The following is a 19,036-nucleotide window of genomic DNA, read 5'->3' on the forward strand; positions in this document are numbered from 1 at the left end:
ACTTTAGAGGTGAAAGAAACATGGCTTGGAGACTGGGACTTGGAGAACTCCAACGCATTCTTGAATATTTTTTGATGACATTTTAGACTAAATACTTAGCATGAAGTGAGGTATTTAAATAAACATTACCTGTTGCATTGCTACCTTCCTGATTCATTTCTCTGAAGTTAAAGGATGATTGTGACACAACGTCTTGCATTTCTTCAAGAGGTAGGCACAACTTGATGTGCTGGGATAAACATTGAAAAAAAAATTCTGTTGAGATAAAAAAATTTCCCTGTAGCTAGAAGATCTTTTCTCCCCCTTTCTTTTTTGTTTATTCCTGGTGGTGTAAGGATTTCAGCATTCTGCAGATAGTCAAAAGGGAGGCTTCTGCCCAACAGAGTAGCTCTCTATTATACAAAGGCGAAGACGCCCGGGTAAGGCGTTGTACAACACAAGTTGCTGTGATGAGGTGTTCTTGGCCACTTTTTGCCAAAGCTTTCCAGGCCTGACAGCATGGCTTGTGTGCTCTAATGAAAAGAGAACAGATTCTTGGCTCCTGGTCCTGATTCCACTTTTGTTAGATAATGTGGTCATACCACTTAACTTCTTTGTGCTCCATTGTTATGGACATTGAAATGGAGACTTCATTTCTACCTCATGGGGATTTAGGAAGAGTTTAGTAAAAAGGTGCTTCAGTGTATATTGTATATCAGAACTTTAATAACTCTGGGGATGAGTTTTTAAGAAACTGCAGTGACGATTTGTAAACAAGTCGCCAAAAGTCATTCTGAGGAAAATAAGAAGCTGGTAGATAGGCAGATGGGATGCCTAGTTAGAGTCTCAACAGAGCAGGGGCTTTACAAATATTTTGGAAGAATTTGATATTTGGAGAGAAGCCTCATCATGGTGAAAAGAAGTCATTATAGGATTTCCTTATGTGTATTTTATGGTTTAGTTATAATTTTATTTTCAATTTCGTTGAAATATAAACTTTCAGGGTTAGGGCTTCTTAAGATCTTAATGTTGCCCTGGGAAGAACTATGATATGAAGGATGTGAAAGTCTTGTGACTTTTCTGTTGTGTACTGACGTTTCCTTTACCTGGCCTTGTGGAGGAATGTGTGTACAGTACTGCATAATGGAGATGCACAAAATATTAAACCTGTGCTTCACTATTTAACTTGAAGCAAGTGTTTTTGGTTGGATATCTTTCCAAAATGTATTTATTGCATACGTCCTTGTCGTCGAAAACAGAATACTGTCTGTCTCATTTTGGCCCTTGATTGTTAGGCTGTGTTCCGACTCAGTGCTGTAATAAGGCACTCAGGGCCCACTGAGCTGAGCTGTTGGTTCTTATTCTGAACAACTCTTCATTTTTATACTTTTAGAATTATTTTGATCACTCCTTACTCCTTTCTTTCCTTCTCTGTCTCTCTTTTTTTATCCTTTTTCTGTCTCTTTTTCCATTAGTGGCCGTTGTTTCTTTGCTTAGGGTGGGAGCTTTTAACCTGGTATATCAACTGTATGCAAACTATTATGTGCATATTATATGTGTGTTTTTTGGGGGAAGAAGGTTCATAGCTTTCATTGGCCTCTCAAAGCCATCAACAACTAGAAAAATATTAAGAAGTGCTCTGTGGCAGTAGTTTTTAAACTGCAAGCTTCAGCCATTGAGTGATGAAAACCATTTAGTGGGTTAGGACCAGCAGTTTTAAAACATTTTGTAATGAATAGAATTGAACAAAGTATATCAGTACATTGCATATGATAAGGATATTTATGATTTTGTGAAACTTATTTCATACATATGTATGCACATATGTGTATGTAAATATACACTCAAACACACATACTTGGTTGTGATGCAAATTTTATTTTTTACAGTGAGTCATAGTCAAACATTTGAAACATACTGCCATGAGAAGGCCCCAATTTACAGATGTTGCCGCTGTTTCTCTGTAGTGTGCTGAGATGCCGTATGCCAAGTTTATTATAAATGTGGCTGAAATGAAAGGGTAGCCAGAAGAATTTTCTTTTGTTCTTGAAATGTTGACCGAATTAATTACATAGGACAATTTAAAGGGGAAGGTAAAATAGCAGATAGACCAACAGCGACACTAGCATGGTTGCTGCATTTGAAAGTAAAACCTGGTCCTGTGAGCCCTGAGGGTGAAGGCTACAAGCAGTGGTTTTTTGTGTGTGTGTGTGTGTGTGTTACGCGGGCCTCTCACTGTTGTGGCCTCTCCTGGTGCGGACGCGCAGGCTCAGCGGCCATGACTCACGGGCCCAGCCGCTCCGCGGCACGCGGGATCCTCCCGGACCGGGGCACGAACCCGCGTCCCCCGCATCGGCAGGCGGACTCTCAACCACTGCACCACCAGGGAAGCCCCCAAGCAGTGGTTTTTAACTCTGGTTACACGTTTCTTTTTCCGGGGAGGCTGTACGAGATGCAGATGCCTGGCCCTTCTCCCGACCATTGAAATAGAATCTCTGAGGATGGGGTTCTGGAAGAACTTTCTTATAGAATGAAATGCGTGATCCTTGGGTTATATATCTGTCAGGGACCTTTCCTCTGGCTTCTGGATTGTGGTCTGAAGAGTGGCGGTTGCTGGATGACCACCTCCAGAAAAGACTTCTGTTTTCACTGTAATCACAGTAGGAGCACTCGAGTATCATTTGGTTATTCACAAGGCATCTGTTCTGGGATTCTAGAGATATCTGAAATACGAAGACAGGGATTGTTTTGACTTAGGAGTGTTTGTACATTCTTGGTTTAATGTCTGCCCTTGAGAAGTGGAAGATAAACTTGTTAATTGAATATGCCATTTGTAGAAAGGTAGAGCCTTTCCTTTCCCTCTTCCCTTTTCCTTTTCTCTTCTTCTTGTCCCCTCCCCTCCCCTCCCCTCCCCTTCCCTTTCCCCTCCTAGATGTCAGAGGCTGGTTCCGCAGGGTGGTGAGAGTGGAGGTGGCCTTCTGTTGTCAGGGTGGTGTGCACGCTTCAGGACTTGGAGTGCTGGGGGCCCGGAGCATGGAGGTTGTGAACTAGGTTGGCCGGGATGGCTAGGAGGTTGTTTCCACTGAGGAAATAAGTACATTGATTGAGCTCATCCATCCATCCATCCATTGAGGGTCATGAGAGCCACACTTGTCTCAGTTGGAGAAGGTAGATAGAACCTAATTGCTAAGTAGTTTTTGCCGTTATGAGAAAGGAGTCCTTTTTGGTGTAATCAGCCTACTAGAAGAGCAGGCTCCGGATTCCAGTAGGAGTTGCTCTGTGAGCCATTTGGGACATAGGGACCAGGTGGAATGTGAGCGCAGCCCAGAAGTGGTCTGGTGGGAATGAGCTAAGCTGCTGGAGGCCTTTTGTGGGCTCTCTCACTGGCACCGTCCGAGTCCGCAGTAGCTCATTGGTACTGGACCCAGTACATACCTACCTCTTATTTCCAGTCGAGTGAGTGAGTGGAATTCTAGAGGACAAGAGGCGGATCCTCTTTGCTGCTCCCTTTTGTAAAAGTTTACAGTGCTTTTCTTTCTTTTGTTTTTTGGTTTTTTTTCTCCTTGGCATATTCAGAATAAAAAGGACATGTAATGCCCAGCTCTCTTATGCACATACTTAAGTTTAAGAAACTGTGTCTTACCTCCAACTTCTTTATTCCAGTGGTTACTTAATGATTTAGTTTAGGATCTTTTTTAGAGCATGATGCAATAAGAAAATACTGACTTTAAATTGTATACAGTTTCTTGTTAAAAAAATAATGAAGTACGGTCAGCCCTTGGTCTGTGGGTTCCTCACCCACAGATCCAATCAACCACAAATCAAAAATATTCATGGGAAATATTCCAGAGAGTTCCAAAAAGCAAAACTTGAATTTGCCATGAGCCAACAATTATTTACATAGCATTTACATTGTATAAGGTATTGTAAGTAGTCTAGAGATGATTTAAAGTACACGGGAGGGAGGATGTGTGTAGATTACATGCAAATACTATGCTGTTTTATAGAAGGCATCCTTGTTTGAACATCCTTGGACTTTGGTCAGTCTCTGCAGGTGGTCTTGGAACCAATCCCCCAGGGATACTGAGGGACAGATGTATATCATTTATAAGCCCAAATGTTAATTGATGTAAAAATGAACTGTCTGGTCACTATTGTTCTGCTCCCTGGAAAGGAGGTTTAATTTGTTATTGCAGTTACTTGAATGTAGAGTAGATAGCTGCCTAAAACTGGAATAGGATTGTAAACTCCACCCAGCCTATCAGCTGCTTCCAGGAGTATCTTTTTCTTAAAGAAGATGTTGGGGGTAGGAGTTTATTAATTAATTTATTTATTTTTGCTGTGTTGGGTCTTCGTTTCTGTGCGAGGGCTTTCTCTAGTTGCGGCAAGCGGGGGCCACTCTTCATCACAATGCGCGGGCCTCTCACTGTCGCGGCCTCTCTTGTTGCGGAGCACAGGCTCCAGACGCGCAGGCTCAGTAGTTGTGGCTCACGGGCCTAGTTGCTCCGCGGCATGTGGGATCCTCCCAGACCAGGGCTCGAACCCGTGTCCCCTGCATTGGCAGGCAGATTCTCAACGGCTGCGCCACCAGGGAAGCCCCAGGAGTATCTTTTGTGTCTCAGAGAAAGGAGGCTTGTGACTATGAACATTTGAGTTATTCTGTTGGCAGATGTGGGACTATTTAAATCTTTGACTAATGCACATGGAACCTTCAAGGAAGAAACCCATAAACAGCAAGGGCATGTATCACACAGTACAGGACAAACCTACTAGAAGTTCAAGATTAGAGGATGCATATCTGAAACATATGAAGTGGAATGGAGAGGGAGAGCACAGTTTCCTTTACTGTTTGCTTATTCAGATTGATAAAGCTTGTCCTGCTTGGTCCTTTTTCTTACTCATTGAGCCGTGTTGGTGTATCGGTAAGGTAATTGTCGCTGTGTAACCCCCACCCCCAGTTAATTGCATAAAACAGCGACCATCTGTTTGCACACAGTTCTCTGGGATAGCAATATAGGCTGAGTTCAGCTTGGTATGACTTCTGCTGGTCTCACCTGGGATCGTGAATGTGGCTTTAGGCATTTGGTGGCCTAACAGGGACTGGATGGTTTAGAATGGCCTCACTCATGTGTCTGATGGTTGTCAGGCTGTGTAGTTCAGGCCCTTGTCTTTCTGTGTGACCTCTCCAACAGTCTAGCTCAAGTTCATTTGCATCATGGCTTCTAGTGTCAGTCATAAGGGTGGGGGAGGGGCAGCATCCTAATACACAAATGCTCAAGCGTCTGCTTGTATCTCATCTTATAATGTCCCTTTGGTCAAATCTGTCACATAGACAAGTCCAGATTGACGGGGTGGCGGATAAACTCTGTCTCTTGATAGAAGGAGTGGCAGAGTCACATTTCGAAGGTTTTGCATAAAGGGGTGATAGGAATTGTTCCAGCCATCTTTGCAAACAGTCTACCACAGTCGGACAAGGAACCCGAGGCGGGAAGGATATAGTTGAAGGGTTTGTTCGGTGGTTACACGTGGCATATAGGTTTAGTAAAATATTAGGCACTGTATGGCAGTGTACTCGGTATTATATTTCAACAGAAGAATAGTTGTGTGAAAGTGGTTTGTACCATCCATGTTCTTAGTGATGAGTGGATTCTGTGCATGTTAGTCATTCAGTTAAATATTTATGGGACATTATTCATGGGCCAGCCCTGTTCTAGGTGATAATAAAACAGCTGGGGGGAAAAGCACACACAATTCAGTATGTATGAAAGTCACAAGTAACAAAGAGAAATTTAAAACTTAGTAGTGTGGCTTTTGATTTTGGGTTTGAGGCAGCTGAGTTTGTTCTCCATGCAAGAATGCCACACAGGCAGATTTTCATCAAGAATTTAGCCGCCCGTGAAATTTGGTTTTAAAGAGCAACTTGGTAACTGGTTTCTCTGCTAACAGCAAATATGTATTTTAATTATTGTATTCAAGAAACTACCTTAAAAAGGGAGATTCATGTACTTTTCTACTAAAGAAGGCTGATCTTTCAATCAACAGATATTAAAGGAATAAATCAATTATTGTATTCTCATATCTACCAATCTAAGTAATTCTAGTCTATTAGTTATAAGCTGTTCAGACAGTTATTCAGTCTCTAGCATCTCCCATCTACTTGCCCAGGTGGGTTGGACTGTGAAGAAACCTTTCTGGAAGAGTCTTATCTAAATGGAATAAGTTAAGACATTTGGACTCGTTGCTTGTCAGGCCAGATTAGTTGGGTCCTTAGTGCTAGGGTGTCAGAAATAGATAACCCTAATTGCATGGGAGCTGAGAGTTTTTCTTTACAGCAGCAGTCTTATGTACTCTTGCTAAGATTGTATTCTTATAGGATGAAAATAGGTATAAAAATGACCTGTTCACTTTTCCAGGTTGGGGGAAAAATCTTATAATTAAAATAATTGTGACCCATGTTTTGAAAAAAAAAATCAGAACATTTCTGCTGTTCTCTTTTCTATACTGTTTGATCTGACAATCTGCTTGAATCCAGTGGTGACAATACTGGAAAAACTTGTTGCTCTAAAAATGTCATCTTTTGTTGCATGGCCCTGGAAAGGCGGGGAAGTTGGAAGTGACTTTTTTCTTTCTTCTTTCCTTTCTTTTTTTCACCTTTTTATTAAAAAAGCTTTTTTATCACTGACATATGTTTGTTAGCATCCCCCTTCCACCACCCTCCCCAGCCATCTTTATAATGTTGAAACTGAAAGGAAAAATGGAGCTAAGATGAGTTACAGTTAAGTGACTTTTGCTTGTGGCATTGCGCTAGTCTTTGTACAAAATGACCTAAACCAACACTGCTCTTGCTGCCAGGAATTTAAGATCGAAATGGAAAGCAAGATAACTAGTGTTCTGGTTTGCAGTGTGAGAGTGTTACTGCCTGTTAAAATAGGAGCATTAATCCCTCTGAGAGTACATTTAAATTCTACATTAAATTTAAATTCAACATGAAATGTACTGTCTTTCAGCAAGTACATTTAAATTCTGAGATTAAAGTCCACTAGATATAACATGAAATGATTTTCTTTGAATACCCAAGGGATAACTGTGACTCTAATATTGAATTGTATGTGGTCGGAGCCCATTGTAGAGATGGACAGGCTGTGTAAGGACAGTGCCAAAGTCAAGGCCCCATTGGATAGGTATGGGTATGGGTAGGGAGGAGGGGAAGCCTGGGTTACTGTAGACTGAAATAGGAGGATAAAGATGAGAGAGGGAAACACCAGTTCTACTCGGAATCGAGGAAGGCATAGCTCTTGCTCACAATTAGCCGTGGTTGGTGACAAAATTTTTGGCAAGTATGACAGGGCTTTGGAGGACTCTTATCCAGGGTCATGAATTAATCTAGAGATTTATTTTGAAAGATATTTTCAATGTATAAATCTATGCTCTCCATTTATCAGCAAAATGAATAAACATTATTGACCATCTGTCTTTAGAAATATTCTTGAAAAGTATAAAATGAGTGGTCAGGCCGTAGAACTAGTGTTTTTAAAAGGATGAAACCATGCAACATTAAGACTTAAGATGTTAAAATGGGTATATTTTATTCTTTCTTTTGCAGACATACATTGGAAGTGTGGTTATATCTGTTAACCCATACCGGTCATTGCCCATTTATTCACCAGAGAAAGTGGAAGATTACAGGAACAGAAATTTTTATGAACTGAGCCCACACATGTAAGTATGGTATTAAAGCATTAAGTTTCTCTTTCACTCCAGAGCTGTCTAGTTGACAGATGTGTCCAGCTGTTTCCTTTGAGTCTCAGGAAAATGTTTTAGTCATTTTTAAAAATTAGATGAAGGAATGTGGAAGTTAATTGTTATGCCTTATTTTAAACTAAAAAAAAAAAAAAAGGCGGAATATTTCATTTGGCCTCAGGCTCTTTAAGTTCTGAAATATTTGGGTTCAGTATGTAAAGTATCTTCCGTTAAAAATTCTGTGTAAGTAGCAGCTGCTGCTAATTATTTTTTCAAATAAAACAGGAATGGTCATTGTTTGTTATTATAAAGAGCCCAAGCAGCATTTTCATGCTCTTGTTGGGTCAAGAAAGATCCCAAGTGTTGGGTTGTGTAATAGTTTCTGAGGAAAAGGAATAAGTAATCCCTTCAGTTTATAATATTCATGGACATTGTTCACCAGATGTGTACATTAAGCCAATGATTTTACCCTCCCTGAAGTTAGTCACTTGTTTGATTTTTCTGAGTTCACTTGTTATTGTAAATAATTCCTGTAAATAATAACCTACAATAATTACACAGTACTGAGGTTGAGAAACCCTGAACTAAAGTGAAAGAATCTGCAGAGTTTTAGTTGTGTCCTAGCAGAGAAGAATTTTCTCTGTATGATTGAAGATGGGCTGTATTATTTTTGCTAGAAAATAAATGTAATAATTAAAGAATATACCACTGTCCAGATGTTTATTTTAGTTTCTTTTGATAGTGGAGCATACAGTGACATTTTTGGACTGTTTGGAACTAAATATTTAAATAATTTGTAAAAATGGTTATTAAAAACTAAACACAGTATTTTACCAATCAAGCGGATTCTGATTATTCAATTTTCTCCTAGAAGTATGTTTTGCAAGTGAACTTGTTTCATTTTGCCTTAACAAAAATAAAATCTATTGGGATTGACATATGTACACTAATATGTATAAAATGGATAACTAATAAGAACCTGCTGTATAAAAAAATAAAATTCTAAAATTCAAAAAAAAATCTGAAATTTGTTTGATAAAGTTATCCCTATAGTTAAAGTCCCTGCAATGAAATACCTTATTTGATGCCTTAATATTTATTTTAAATTCTAGGCCTTGAAGCCATGCCTCTCAAATGCTTAGATCAGCTATGTCAGAGTTCCCCAGGAGCTCAGGAAAAACCTAGTTTCCTAGGCCTTACCTCTAACAAGCCAGGAATCTACATTTGTCACAAGCATTCCAGGTGATTCATATGTATGTGCAAGTTTGAGAACATGTTGTCTCAGAGATATATTTACAAATGTTTTCCCTTCCTTAACTGCTTACCGCAAATTATGATCTTTTACAATAATAGCATTAATGATAACAGTAACAGTAATGGCTTGTATTTATTGAATACTTACTATGTGCAGGTACTTCTCTACATACTTTCCATGTATTATAACTCACATCATTCTCAAAATAATCCTGTGAGGAAGGTACCATTACAAATGGGGAAGTTGTCTCAGAGAAATAAGTCATTTATCAAAGCTCGTGGGTCGGGAGCAGAGGTGTGAAAACAGTCATCTGCTGTGCCTCTCAGCTGGAAATGGGTTCCACCGTTTTCTTCTTGTGGCCTCTTACTGTGCAGTTGTATTCTGCTACCTTTGGGTTGCCTGTGTTCCTGCATCCTGGACCCTCCAGGATAACTTAGCTGTGCCTCAGTTTGCTTCCAGAGACCACATGCCATTCTTCCGTTTTCAGCTTAAATCTCCACTTTGGGGTTGTTTAGATATATAATAGATGTCCATTCTAGAACATAGAAATTCATGCTGTGGAATATCCACTTTTATCCCTGTTTCTGAAAGATTCCTATAAGAGGCTGCATAGCACTCCTACCCAAGTTCACCCCTTACCCTGCAAGGGAAAAACACCACACCAGCAATAAAATAAATTCCCAGTGTGCTTAAGATAAAGACAGAATCTTTTTACCATGATCTATAAAACATTGTGCATGGGGTGAAAGGTACAGTCTCATCTAATAAATCTGAATTCCCTAGATTCATATCACAGCTTCCTCCCCACCTCACTTTGTTCTTTCAGTCCTCAGCACACTCCTTCCCACCACGTCATCTTTGCACATTCTGTGCCTTCTGCCTGGAATGCTTTTCCCTCCCTTTTCCCCAAGGCAACTCCTGTTCTTCCTTTAGATCTTAGATTGCATTAGACCTCAAGGAAGAAGTGTCCATCCCTCACCCCCTCCTTGCCAAGGTCAGATCTATTGCTCTTGTCACAGTTACAGTTAAACATTTCTTCATGGGATTATTTGATTCATGTCAGCTTCACCTGCCATGCCAGCTTTTGCTCACCATAATATTCTTAGCACCTGAAAGTAAGTGTTCAAAATATATTGAACAGGACTTGGTTTGAGTCCCAGATTTTCCAGTTACAAACCATGTCATCTTGAGCATATTACTTGAAAAAACTTCAACTCATAAATTAAGTAATTTGTTGTGTACAATGGGAAAATAATTATTAACTCATAGGATTTTTGTGAGGGATAACTATCTAGTAGATATTTAGAAAATATAATTATCTGATATAGGTAAAGTGCTTAGCAGGGAATCTGTCGTTATGGACAGCTGTTGCTATTAACAGTGATAAATATAATAATTAATGTAATAATGAGATATGTGGGACACATTTCCGACATTTTAACAGGCTCTTCCTTACCACTTTGTCCTCCACGGTGGGACATTTCCACTTCCTTTAATGCATTTTCCTGCATTATTCTTTGTGAGTGTCCATCTTTGACAGCATCTGAAACAGGGTCAGTGCTAGCTAGGTTCCCTACTAAAACCCAACCTGACCTTCTCTCATAGGATCTTTGTGATATAATAGGATAAGATGATTTCAAGCTTTTGAGGCATTCTAATCATAACTCTTCAAGAATTTGTTTCCAATTTGAATAAAAAAGAACTTTAAAGCAACTGACAAAGGATTAATCTCCAAAATTTACAAGCAGCTCATGCAGCTCAATAACAAAAAAACAAACAACCCAATCCAAAAATGGGCAGAAGACCTAAATAGACATTTCTCCAAAGAAGATATACAGACTGCCAACAAACACATGAAAGGATCTCAGCATCACTAATCATTAGAGAAATGCAAATCAAAACTACAATGAGGGCTTCCCTGGTGGCGCAGTGGTTGAGAGTCCTCCTGCCGATGCAGGGGACATGGGTTCGTGCCCCGGTCCGGGAAGATCCCACATGCCGTGGAGCGGCTGGGCCCGTGAGCCATGGCTGCTGAGCCTGCGCATCCAGAGCCTGTGCTCCGCGACGGGAGAGGCCACAGCAGTGAGAGGCCCGCGTATCGCAAAAAAACAAAACAAAGCAAAACAAAAAACAAAAAAAAACTACAATGAGATATCATCTCACACCAGTCAGAATGGCCATCATCAAAATATCTACAAACAATAAATGCTGGAGAGGGTGTGGAGAAAAGGGAACACTCTTGCACTGTTGGTGGGAATGTAAATTGATACAGCCACTATGGAGAATAGTATGGAGGTTCCTTAAAAAATTACAAAAAGAACTACCATATGACCCAGCAATCCCACTACTGGGCATATACGCTGAGAAACCATAATTCAAAAAGAGTCATGTACCAAAATGTTCATTGCAGCTCTATTTACAATAGCCAGGAGATGGAAGCAACCTAAGTGTCCATCATCAGATGAATGGATAAAGAAGATGTGGCACATATATACAATGGAATATTAGCCATAAAAAGAAACGAAATTGAGTTATTTGTAGTGAGGTGGATGGACCTAGAGACTGTCATACAGAGTGAAGTAAGTCGGAAAGAGAAAAACAGATACCGTATGCTAACACATATGTATGGAATCTAAGAAAAAAAAAAAGGTCATGAAGAACCTAGGGGTACCCCAGACGGGAATAAAGACACAGACCTACTAGAGAATGGACTTGAGGATATGGGGAGGGGGAAGGGTAAGCTGTGACAAAGAGAGTGGCATGGACATACATACACTACCAAACGTAAGGTAGATAGCTAGTGGGAAGCAGCTGCATAGCACAGGGAGATCAGCTCGGTGCTTTGTGACCACCTAGAGGGGTGGCATAGGGAGGGTGGGAGGGAGGGAGACGCAAGAGGGAAGAGATATGGGAACATATGTATATGTATAACTGATTCACTTTGTTATGAAGCAGAAACCAACACACCATTTTAAAGCAATTATACTCCAATAAAGATGTTTAAAAAAAAAGAACTTAAGCAGCTGCTCAAACCAAGTACCTTGAAAATTGCTGATTAATTAACCCCAGATTACATTTGGAATTTCATTTGACCTGTTGTTCACTGTTAGTCTGCAAAACCATCCAGATATTTCCCTCATAACTCATGTGTTTTTGAAGGTGTCCAGAAATTATCTTTCTTTAGATTTCAGACAATTGAAAAACATTTACATTCTACTTAAGTACGTGACTCAGACAGCAGAAATGTATAAATGAATAAAATGAAGATAAACAGTGGCTTCTTATCTATGTTCCTTTTCAAAAATGGTTTTCTGCTGTCATACCTCTTCTATTCCCTTCTCTGGATTCCTGTCCCCGGTATGTTTGGACCTACACCTTGAGCGTGATAACGTTGGGTGGCTTGCCCAGAGAAATGAGGGCCCTGCTGGGCAGCATAGATGATACTGTTTACCTTTCTAATTGTGTAAGCTGTGTCTTTCCAGCATGATTTTTAAATATTTTGCACATAAGGAATTTTTCTTAAATATCCCAGTGAGGGCTTCGTACAGTACATTTCAGACCTCTCAGTAACTGCGTTCATGGAGAACTGCCTAACGTCAGGGATGGGAAAGAATGATAGGGGAGAGAGATAAGGGAGATAACTGAACTATTTACTCTCCCTCCACTCAGAATAGCACGGTGACAAACACCTTCTGATATTTTAGTTACCAAATCCACTGGCCTTCCCTTGGGTGATTGCCTTTTCATCTTGCAGCACTAGATAGAGTGTATCACCCTCAGATGGATCTTCCTAAAACCACATCATGCTATTCCCGGAAACCTTCCTGGGCTCCCCATTACTATTTGAGTGAACTCCAGGTTCCTTGGCTTACCGTTCAGGCTCTTGGCAGTCCAGCCTTCGTCCTCCTCTCCAGCCCAAACACCGCTTCATGCCTTCGTGGAACCTCCTTTTGAGTCGCAGCTTTCCATGTCTTTTCCTTTCTGCCTCTCCCACCTCATACCCCAACTCTACTCTTAACACCCCGCCTGTCTCCTAGGTTCTGTCTTAAAGGCTTGATCAGCTCCAGACTAACCCACCAGTGACTGTTCCTGCCTCTGAGTTCTCAGAACCACTCATGTGATCTGGCACACCACCTTTCTTACTGTGGTTAATTGTGTTTCCATGTCATCTTCTTTAATGAGATAGAAGTTAATATAGACCAGGAACTTTATCCTGTGCATCTCTGTGGTGCTTTCAGTGCTTTTCTCTTAAGAGCTCAATAACAAGAGAACAAAAGAGGTTTTAAATAATATTTCATTACATTTTACTTGTACTATCTCATCTCTGACAACTCAAGGAAATCAGAGTATTCTTCGCATGCTATTGGCTGCGTTTATTCAAAACTTCATGCAGTGTAATGAGAATTTTTTTTCATTTTTATAAAAAAGTAGACTAAAGTATTATAGTGCTCTTCAACACTGAGTGTTCAGGTTCGGTTTATTCCTGATGCAGAGCACTTCCCGTCTAATTATATGCAGTGTCTGTTGAAGGGGACATGCTGCTAAAAGGAAAAGTGCCCCACCACCAATCCTTCCAGGTAGTCATGACCCAGGAGTGAGCTGAAATGTGTCCTTCGCAGATTGAGACATGGTGTGGTGGCCATATTACGCAGGCATTACGAAAGCACTGTTAGAAGCAAGCTGTCTTTCCATTTCAGTAAATGAAAAGCCTTGCAACAAATTCTAAAAACTGAGAAAAATGTCTTAAGGCCTTGAAAAATTTCTGGCTACTCTCACCTAAAAATGGACAAGTGATTAATGGGAGGATTTGGAATATGTTCCTGTCAGTTGTCCAGATGTGACCCCCTGTCTCTAGGGAACCTCTGACCCCTAATTTTATGACAGTTGATTTTGCAGGACCAGATACTAGTGCCCAGAGAATGACATTGCTAGAAGGCTTGTGTGTTTTGAGTCCTTGTTAATCGTGTTATTTTACTCCATTCAGGGTGAACCAGATACATGTTATAAAAAACATTTCTGACTATATCTCAAAATGTGCCAGTGCTGGGGTTGGGTGTCCAGAGCTTAGGATAAGGGTTTAGGGCAGAAGCCCCAGGTGTTGTCCCTTTTCTTGTTATCAGTATTTTCCTCTAAGCGGAGTTGAAATTCTGTGAGTAGAATTTTATTTGTTTTGAGAACTTTTATGACAGCTAGATTCTGAACTCTCATAGAGGTTGCTTGTACAACCGGGTGTTAAAGTTCTTTCTCAAGGAAAGTGAGAAGGAGTGTGTGTTTGTGTGTTTGTGTGTTTGTGTGTTGATGTGATGTCACTGAGACTTTTGTATTATTTCCCTCATTTCCTTTTTGGAATAGCGGGGCCTCCTATTGATTCAGTCCCTCCCAGAAAACCACTTGCAGAAAAGGGTTTTATGCTTTCCCATCTAGCATTCTTTCTACTTTTTGCTTTAGGAAAGTTACTCATTTACTGAGCAAGTGTTTATCGAGGGCTTACCATATGCCAGACTCTCTTTTAGGCACTGACATACAGCAGTTGAACAAAGCAGATAAAATTCCTGTCTTCGTGAGGGAGACAATCCTCAAACTTAAGTATACAGAAACCAAGATTGTTCAAACCACTGGTTAGGGGGGAAAAGGGTAGAGCAAAGGGAGGGAAGCTTTTGTGAAAAACAAAATGAATTTAAATAGTCTTCTTATAAAGCACCTCTAAGTCATGTTCTCTCAGGTAGTTTAAGTCAGTAGCCCATAGGTTGTGATCTGGAAGGCTCTGCATCTGTGTACGTCTCTAATCCACATGAGTAACGTGTGCAGGGGGGCATCTGAGCTCCGTCTTACTCTTTAGTTGGGATACCTTAAGTGAACATCTCATGTGGAATGCCACCATCTCAAAAAGAGTTCAAATTGCCCCTTTCCCTTTCTGCACGACTGTCATGGGTCAGAATAAGCAGAAGGCAGCCACCGTATTTGCTGTCTTGGCACATACTTGTTGGATTCTGGACAAATGTGGATGAGAAGACTTCTTGATGAGAGAGATTGATTCCTGTTAGCAGTGCGATGCAATGTGGTAGTGAAGGATAGGTGTTAAATTGAAGCTTCCTGAAGCTGGGTCCATGCTGAGAGACACGTCTGGGCTTCGCACTGAATCAGATTTTATGAAGCTCCATGAACTGAACTTCCTGCCTTTAACTCTCAAACTTTTATTCTCAGTCTGTTGCTTTATGGGAGTTATTTTCAAAACAGTGTCTTTCAGAATATATACTCTTGGCAGAAATGGACCTCAGCTAATTTCTCTTTCAGATTATGAACTTTTAAAATTAAAGTTGGAAGGTTGGTTCTATACTACCATAATGTTTTTACCATGAAAATCATTGTGATAGAAGAATACATTTATTAATGAAAAGTGTTTTTGTATGTCTGAGAAGTCTCAGAATCCTAATTTCTAGATCCCTAATTAGAATTTTTATCACTTCTCAGAAAAATGCACATCTCAGACTTGAAAGTTTATTTTGAAAAGGCAATTCCTAGAGCCGAGCACACGTTCATACCAGCATACATGATTATTTCATTGGTGTATCATACTAAGGGGAAAAAATGGATTCTTGACAAAATAGGTTGCTTCCTGCCAGAATGTTACAGGACTTTCACAGGCCCTGAGAAATTCTGCAGCCTTCTGGAAGAGATCCATTTCATCCAAAGGAGTGGCACTGAGGCCTCAGCCCTGAAAAGCGTTAGTCTAACACTTCATCTGCACTTGGAACCCACGTGAGGAGTGCTGTCTAGAGGGGGTGTGTTCAGGGGAGGGGTGCCCCCTTTGTTGTTGAAATAAGACTCACTGCTGTGGTCTGGTGCTGGGACTTGTGTGGCAGTAGGACCGGATGGGTGGGTCGAAGGGAACTGTGTGGGAGTTTGTCTAAACAGGGCCCGGCAAATACTGGTCCTGATCCAGTCTGGGGAAATCAGCAAAGCCAGGAGTAACAGAAACCGAGTGCAGTAAGGCTCCCAAGGGGGCCCATCCTTGGGAGACTGGGGAACCAAGAGTGGGCACTGGGGCTGTCATGGGACAGAAATCCATGCAAGGGAAGCAGACCCTGGAGGACCAGCCCCAGGAAGGGGGCTTGTGCTGTCCTCACTGTCTAGGTGTACTTTCCACCTGCTCCAGCCTGTCTCAGGGATCCAGACCCTCGAGCAGAAGTGATTGTTCATTCATTTGATCAACATTATTCAGCATCTACAGTATGTGTGAGGTGTTGGGGATACAAAAATTATTCATCCCTAAGGATTCACAGCCTAGTGTGGGAAACAGACCAGTGAGCAAATAACTGGAGAAGAGAGAGAACTGCCGTGAAAAAGGTGGGAGATCAGAGTGCCCATGTGTTCAGGCCTGCCCTGGACAGTCCGTCACTCCTGTTGTATCAGCATAATTATCAGTAGTGCCCCCTGTCCTCACAGGTGTCTGAGTGTGGTCCCTGTGGATCAGGTGCTGTGGGTGTGCCAGGGAGAGGGTGTTCAGCCCTGCCCGAGGAGCTGGGGGATGGGACAGTGGGAGTCTTGAAGGATGAATTTGCCACATAGATAAGGAATAGGGTTTAGGCCCAGGAGATAATTTTCCCAGCAGGGGGAATAGTGTTGATCCAGTGGTTCAGCAGTTGTTATTTGAGTGCCTGTCAAGTACCAGGCATGAGTGCAGGTACTGGGCAAATATCTTGGCCCTTTTGAGCTTACATCCTAGCAGGGGGAGAGACCATAAACCAGAGAAGGAAATAAACTAAATGGTGTTGGAGATGGTGACGAGGGCACAGAAGGACTGTGTGAGGGTGAGGGTTCCACGGTGTATCGTTTGATATAGGGTGGCCAGGGATGCCTCACTGAGATGGTGATACTCCAGTCGTGTCCTGGGGGGTGAGGGGGCGAGCCGTGTGAAGTGCGGAGGGAGGAGCGTTCTGGGCCAAGGGAACGGTGTGTGCCGAGAATCGAAGGGGAGACCCAGAGATACAACGTGGCCCGTCCGTGATCTCAGTTCCTGTGGTTCCCAGAGGCTGGAATGCAGGATGCAAGCTGGGAAGGGGGGTATATGGTAGAAGAGGAAGAGCAGATCTGGGTCACAAATGGCTTGTGTGCTAAGGATTTGCAGTTTTAAGCAGGCAGGAGGAGAGATAAGGCCAGCCTTGAGATTTGGACTGTTCAGGAGCCCCAGGGGAAGAGGAACTCAAGGACAGTGAAGTTTAGGGATCTGGTTGGCTTTGGCAATAATCCAGACTAGAAGGGAAGAGGGCAGAGTCTCATCTGGAAATGGGTGGACATTTCAGAGGCAAACCCATAGAACCCGGTGGGAGTGACTGAAGGGTGAGGGGGGCGGGAGGGAGGCTCCAAGGCCAGTCATGACTCCCGGCTGAGCTGGGGGGGCGGATGCCAAGCAATTCCCGAAAAGCTGAACTAGTCTGGAGACGGCCTTGTAAAGCAGCGGTGGGCACTGGGGGTTGGCATGAACATGGAGTAGGGGGCTTCCTCCCTGGCACCTTCGTGTTCCCTGATCCAAGCATGGGGACAGAGTGGCTTGTCTGAACTTGGGGAAGAGAACGTGTGTAGACCTACATTTCCAGTATTGGCTCCTTTGCACTCACGCTCAGTCACTGAGCATTTCTCTTTTATAAATGTGCTTCTGAACGGTTTTAAGTAAAATTTGAATAATCCCTCATTAGTGTATGAATTTACCATGTAGCTGTTTTATTTTTAAGGTAATTATTTGTTCTGTGTTCAGTTGTTTATGCCTCTTAACTCCTTGGCTGTACGTGGCTTTGATCTTTCTCCTCAGGTGATTATGATTCGGGAAGCAAATAGACCCACTTTTGCTGTGTGTGAACTCCCCTCTCCCACGTTTTCTGCTTTTTGGGTCTGTGGTTCGCTGTGTCTATTTTTAAGAGAGTGCAGTTTTGTAGTCTTATTTTCTTATTCCTTAAACCTGATGGCTTGAAATTTCAGCATTGAGACATTCACTGCTCTCATCAGTTCCCATGGTCCCTTATCACCTGTTTGTTTTATTCCCCAGTGGCCCAAGAGCAGATGTTGTGTGTTTTCTGATACCAAAGGTATGGTTATTTCTAATACCAATTCTCCGATGCCAGCTGGGTGTCTAATGATACAATTCAATTCTGGTGCTAACTACCCAGAGTTATTGCCGGTCCCAGAGGTCAAGGGCTCAGCCCCACAAGACAGCCCCCACTTCAGATGCCAGTGAAAAATGGAGTGCCCAGGCCACCCACACTTCTACCCAGCTGACTACAAATTTGGGGGTTTCCACTACCCCCTCAGGTTCAGTACTTCGCTGGAATGACTCATAGAACTCAGGAGGACGCTCATATTTACTGGTTTATTGTAAAGGATGCAACTCAGGAACAGTCACATGGAAGAGATACGTAGGGCAAAGTATAGGGGAAGAGGGGTGCAGAGGTTCCTTGCCCTCTCTGGGCAGGCCAGCTTCCCAGCACATCAGTGCCTTCAACCCAGAAGCTCCGGAATCTCCTTGTTGAAGAGTCTTTATAACCCAATCTGCAGCCCCCATCCCCTTCCTGGAGCTGGGGAGGTGGAGCTGAACGTACCCACCCTCTGATCATGTGTTTGGTCTTTCTGGTGACCAGTCCCCAGCCTGAAGCTACTTAGGGGTCCCACCGTGAGTCACTTCATTAGTGTAAACTCAGGTGTGGGCAGAAGGGGCTTGTTATGAATAACAAAAGGCAGTCCTGTTACTCAGGAAATTCCAAGGGTTTTAGGAGCTCTGTGCCGGGAACCAGGGACGCAGAAGAAATGTATTTCTTATTGTACCACAGATATGCATGCACGTATGGGTACATCCTTCTTAAGAAGCATAGTAAACTTGTCCTGAAATAAGACTTGAGTGTTAGCTTCCTGAAGCCAGGTTAATGTCGGAGTTTCTGTATGGTGTTCTAGAAACCTGAATTAGTGGGCCTTCTTTTTATAAGAAATATCTTAAGCGTAGTTCAACCTAAGGGTAGTTCAGTTCCGTAAACATGGAATGTTATAAAGACTCAGCTGTCCAGTCCCCTCTCA

At 42.0% G+C, this 19,036-nt stretch overlaps 1 protein-coding gene across 5 annotated transcripts in view; it reads left to right on the forward strand.

The window, feature by feature from the left end:
- The window catches only part of MYO1B (myosin IB), a 183,357-nt gene that overhangs the window by 43,950 nt on the left and 120,371 nt on the right, over positions 1 to 19,036 (forward strand). For 4 of the 5 annotated variants that reach the window (XM_079925368.1, XM_079925367.1, XM_079925369.1 and 1 more), the window contains exon 3: positions 7,583 to 7,698. In XM_079925368.1, the coding sequence (XP_079781494.1) occupies positions 7,583 to 7,698 (116 nt within the window). Of the gene's footprint in view, positions 1 to 7,582; positions 7,699 to 8,831; positions 8,962 to 19,036 lie in introns of those variants that run through there. The other variant, XM_079925370.1, reaches the window with a different exon arrangement.

This window comes from Stenella coeruleoalba (genome assembly GCF_951394435.1).
Source record: "Stenella coeruleoalba genome assembly, chromosome: 6".
Taxonomy (NCBI): Eukaryota; Metazoa; Chordata; class Mammalia; order Artiodactyla; family Delphinidae; genus Stenella; species Stenella coeruleoalba.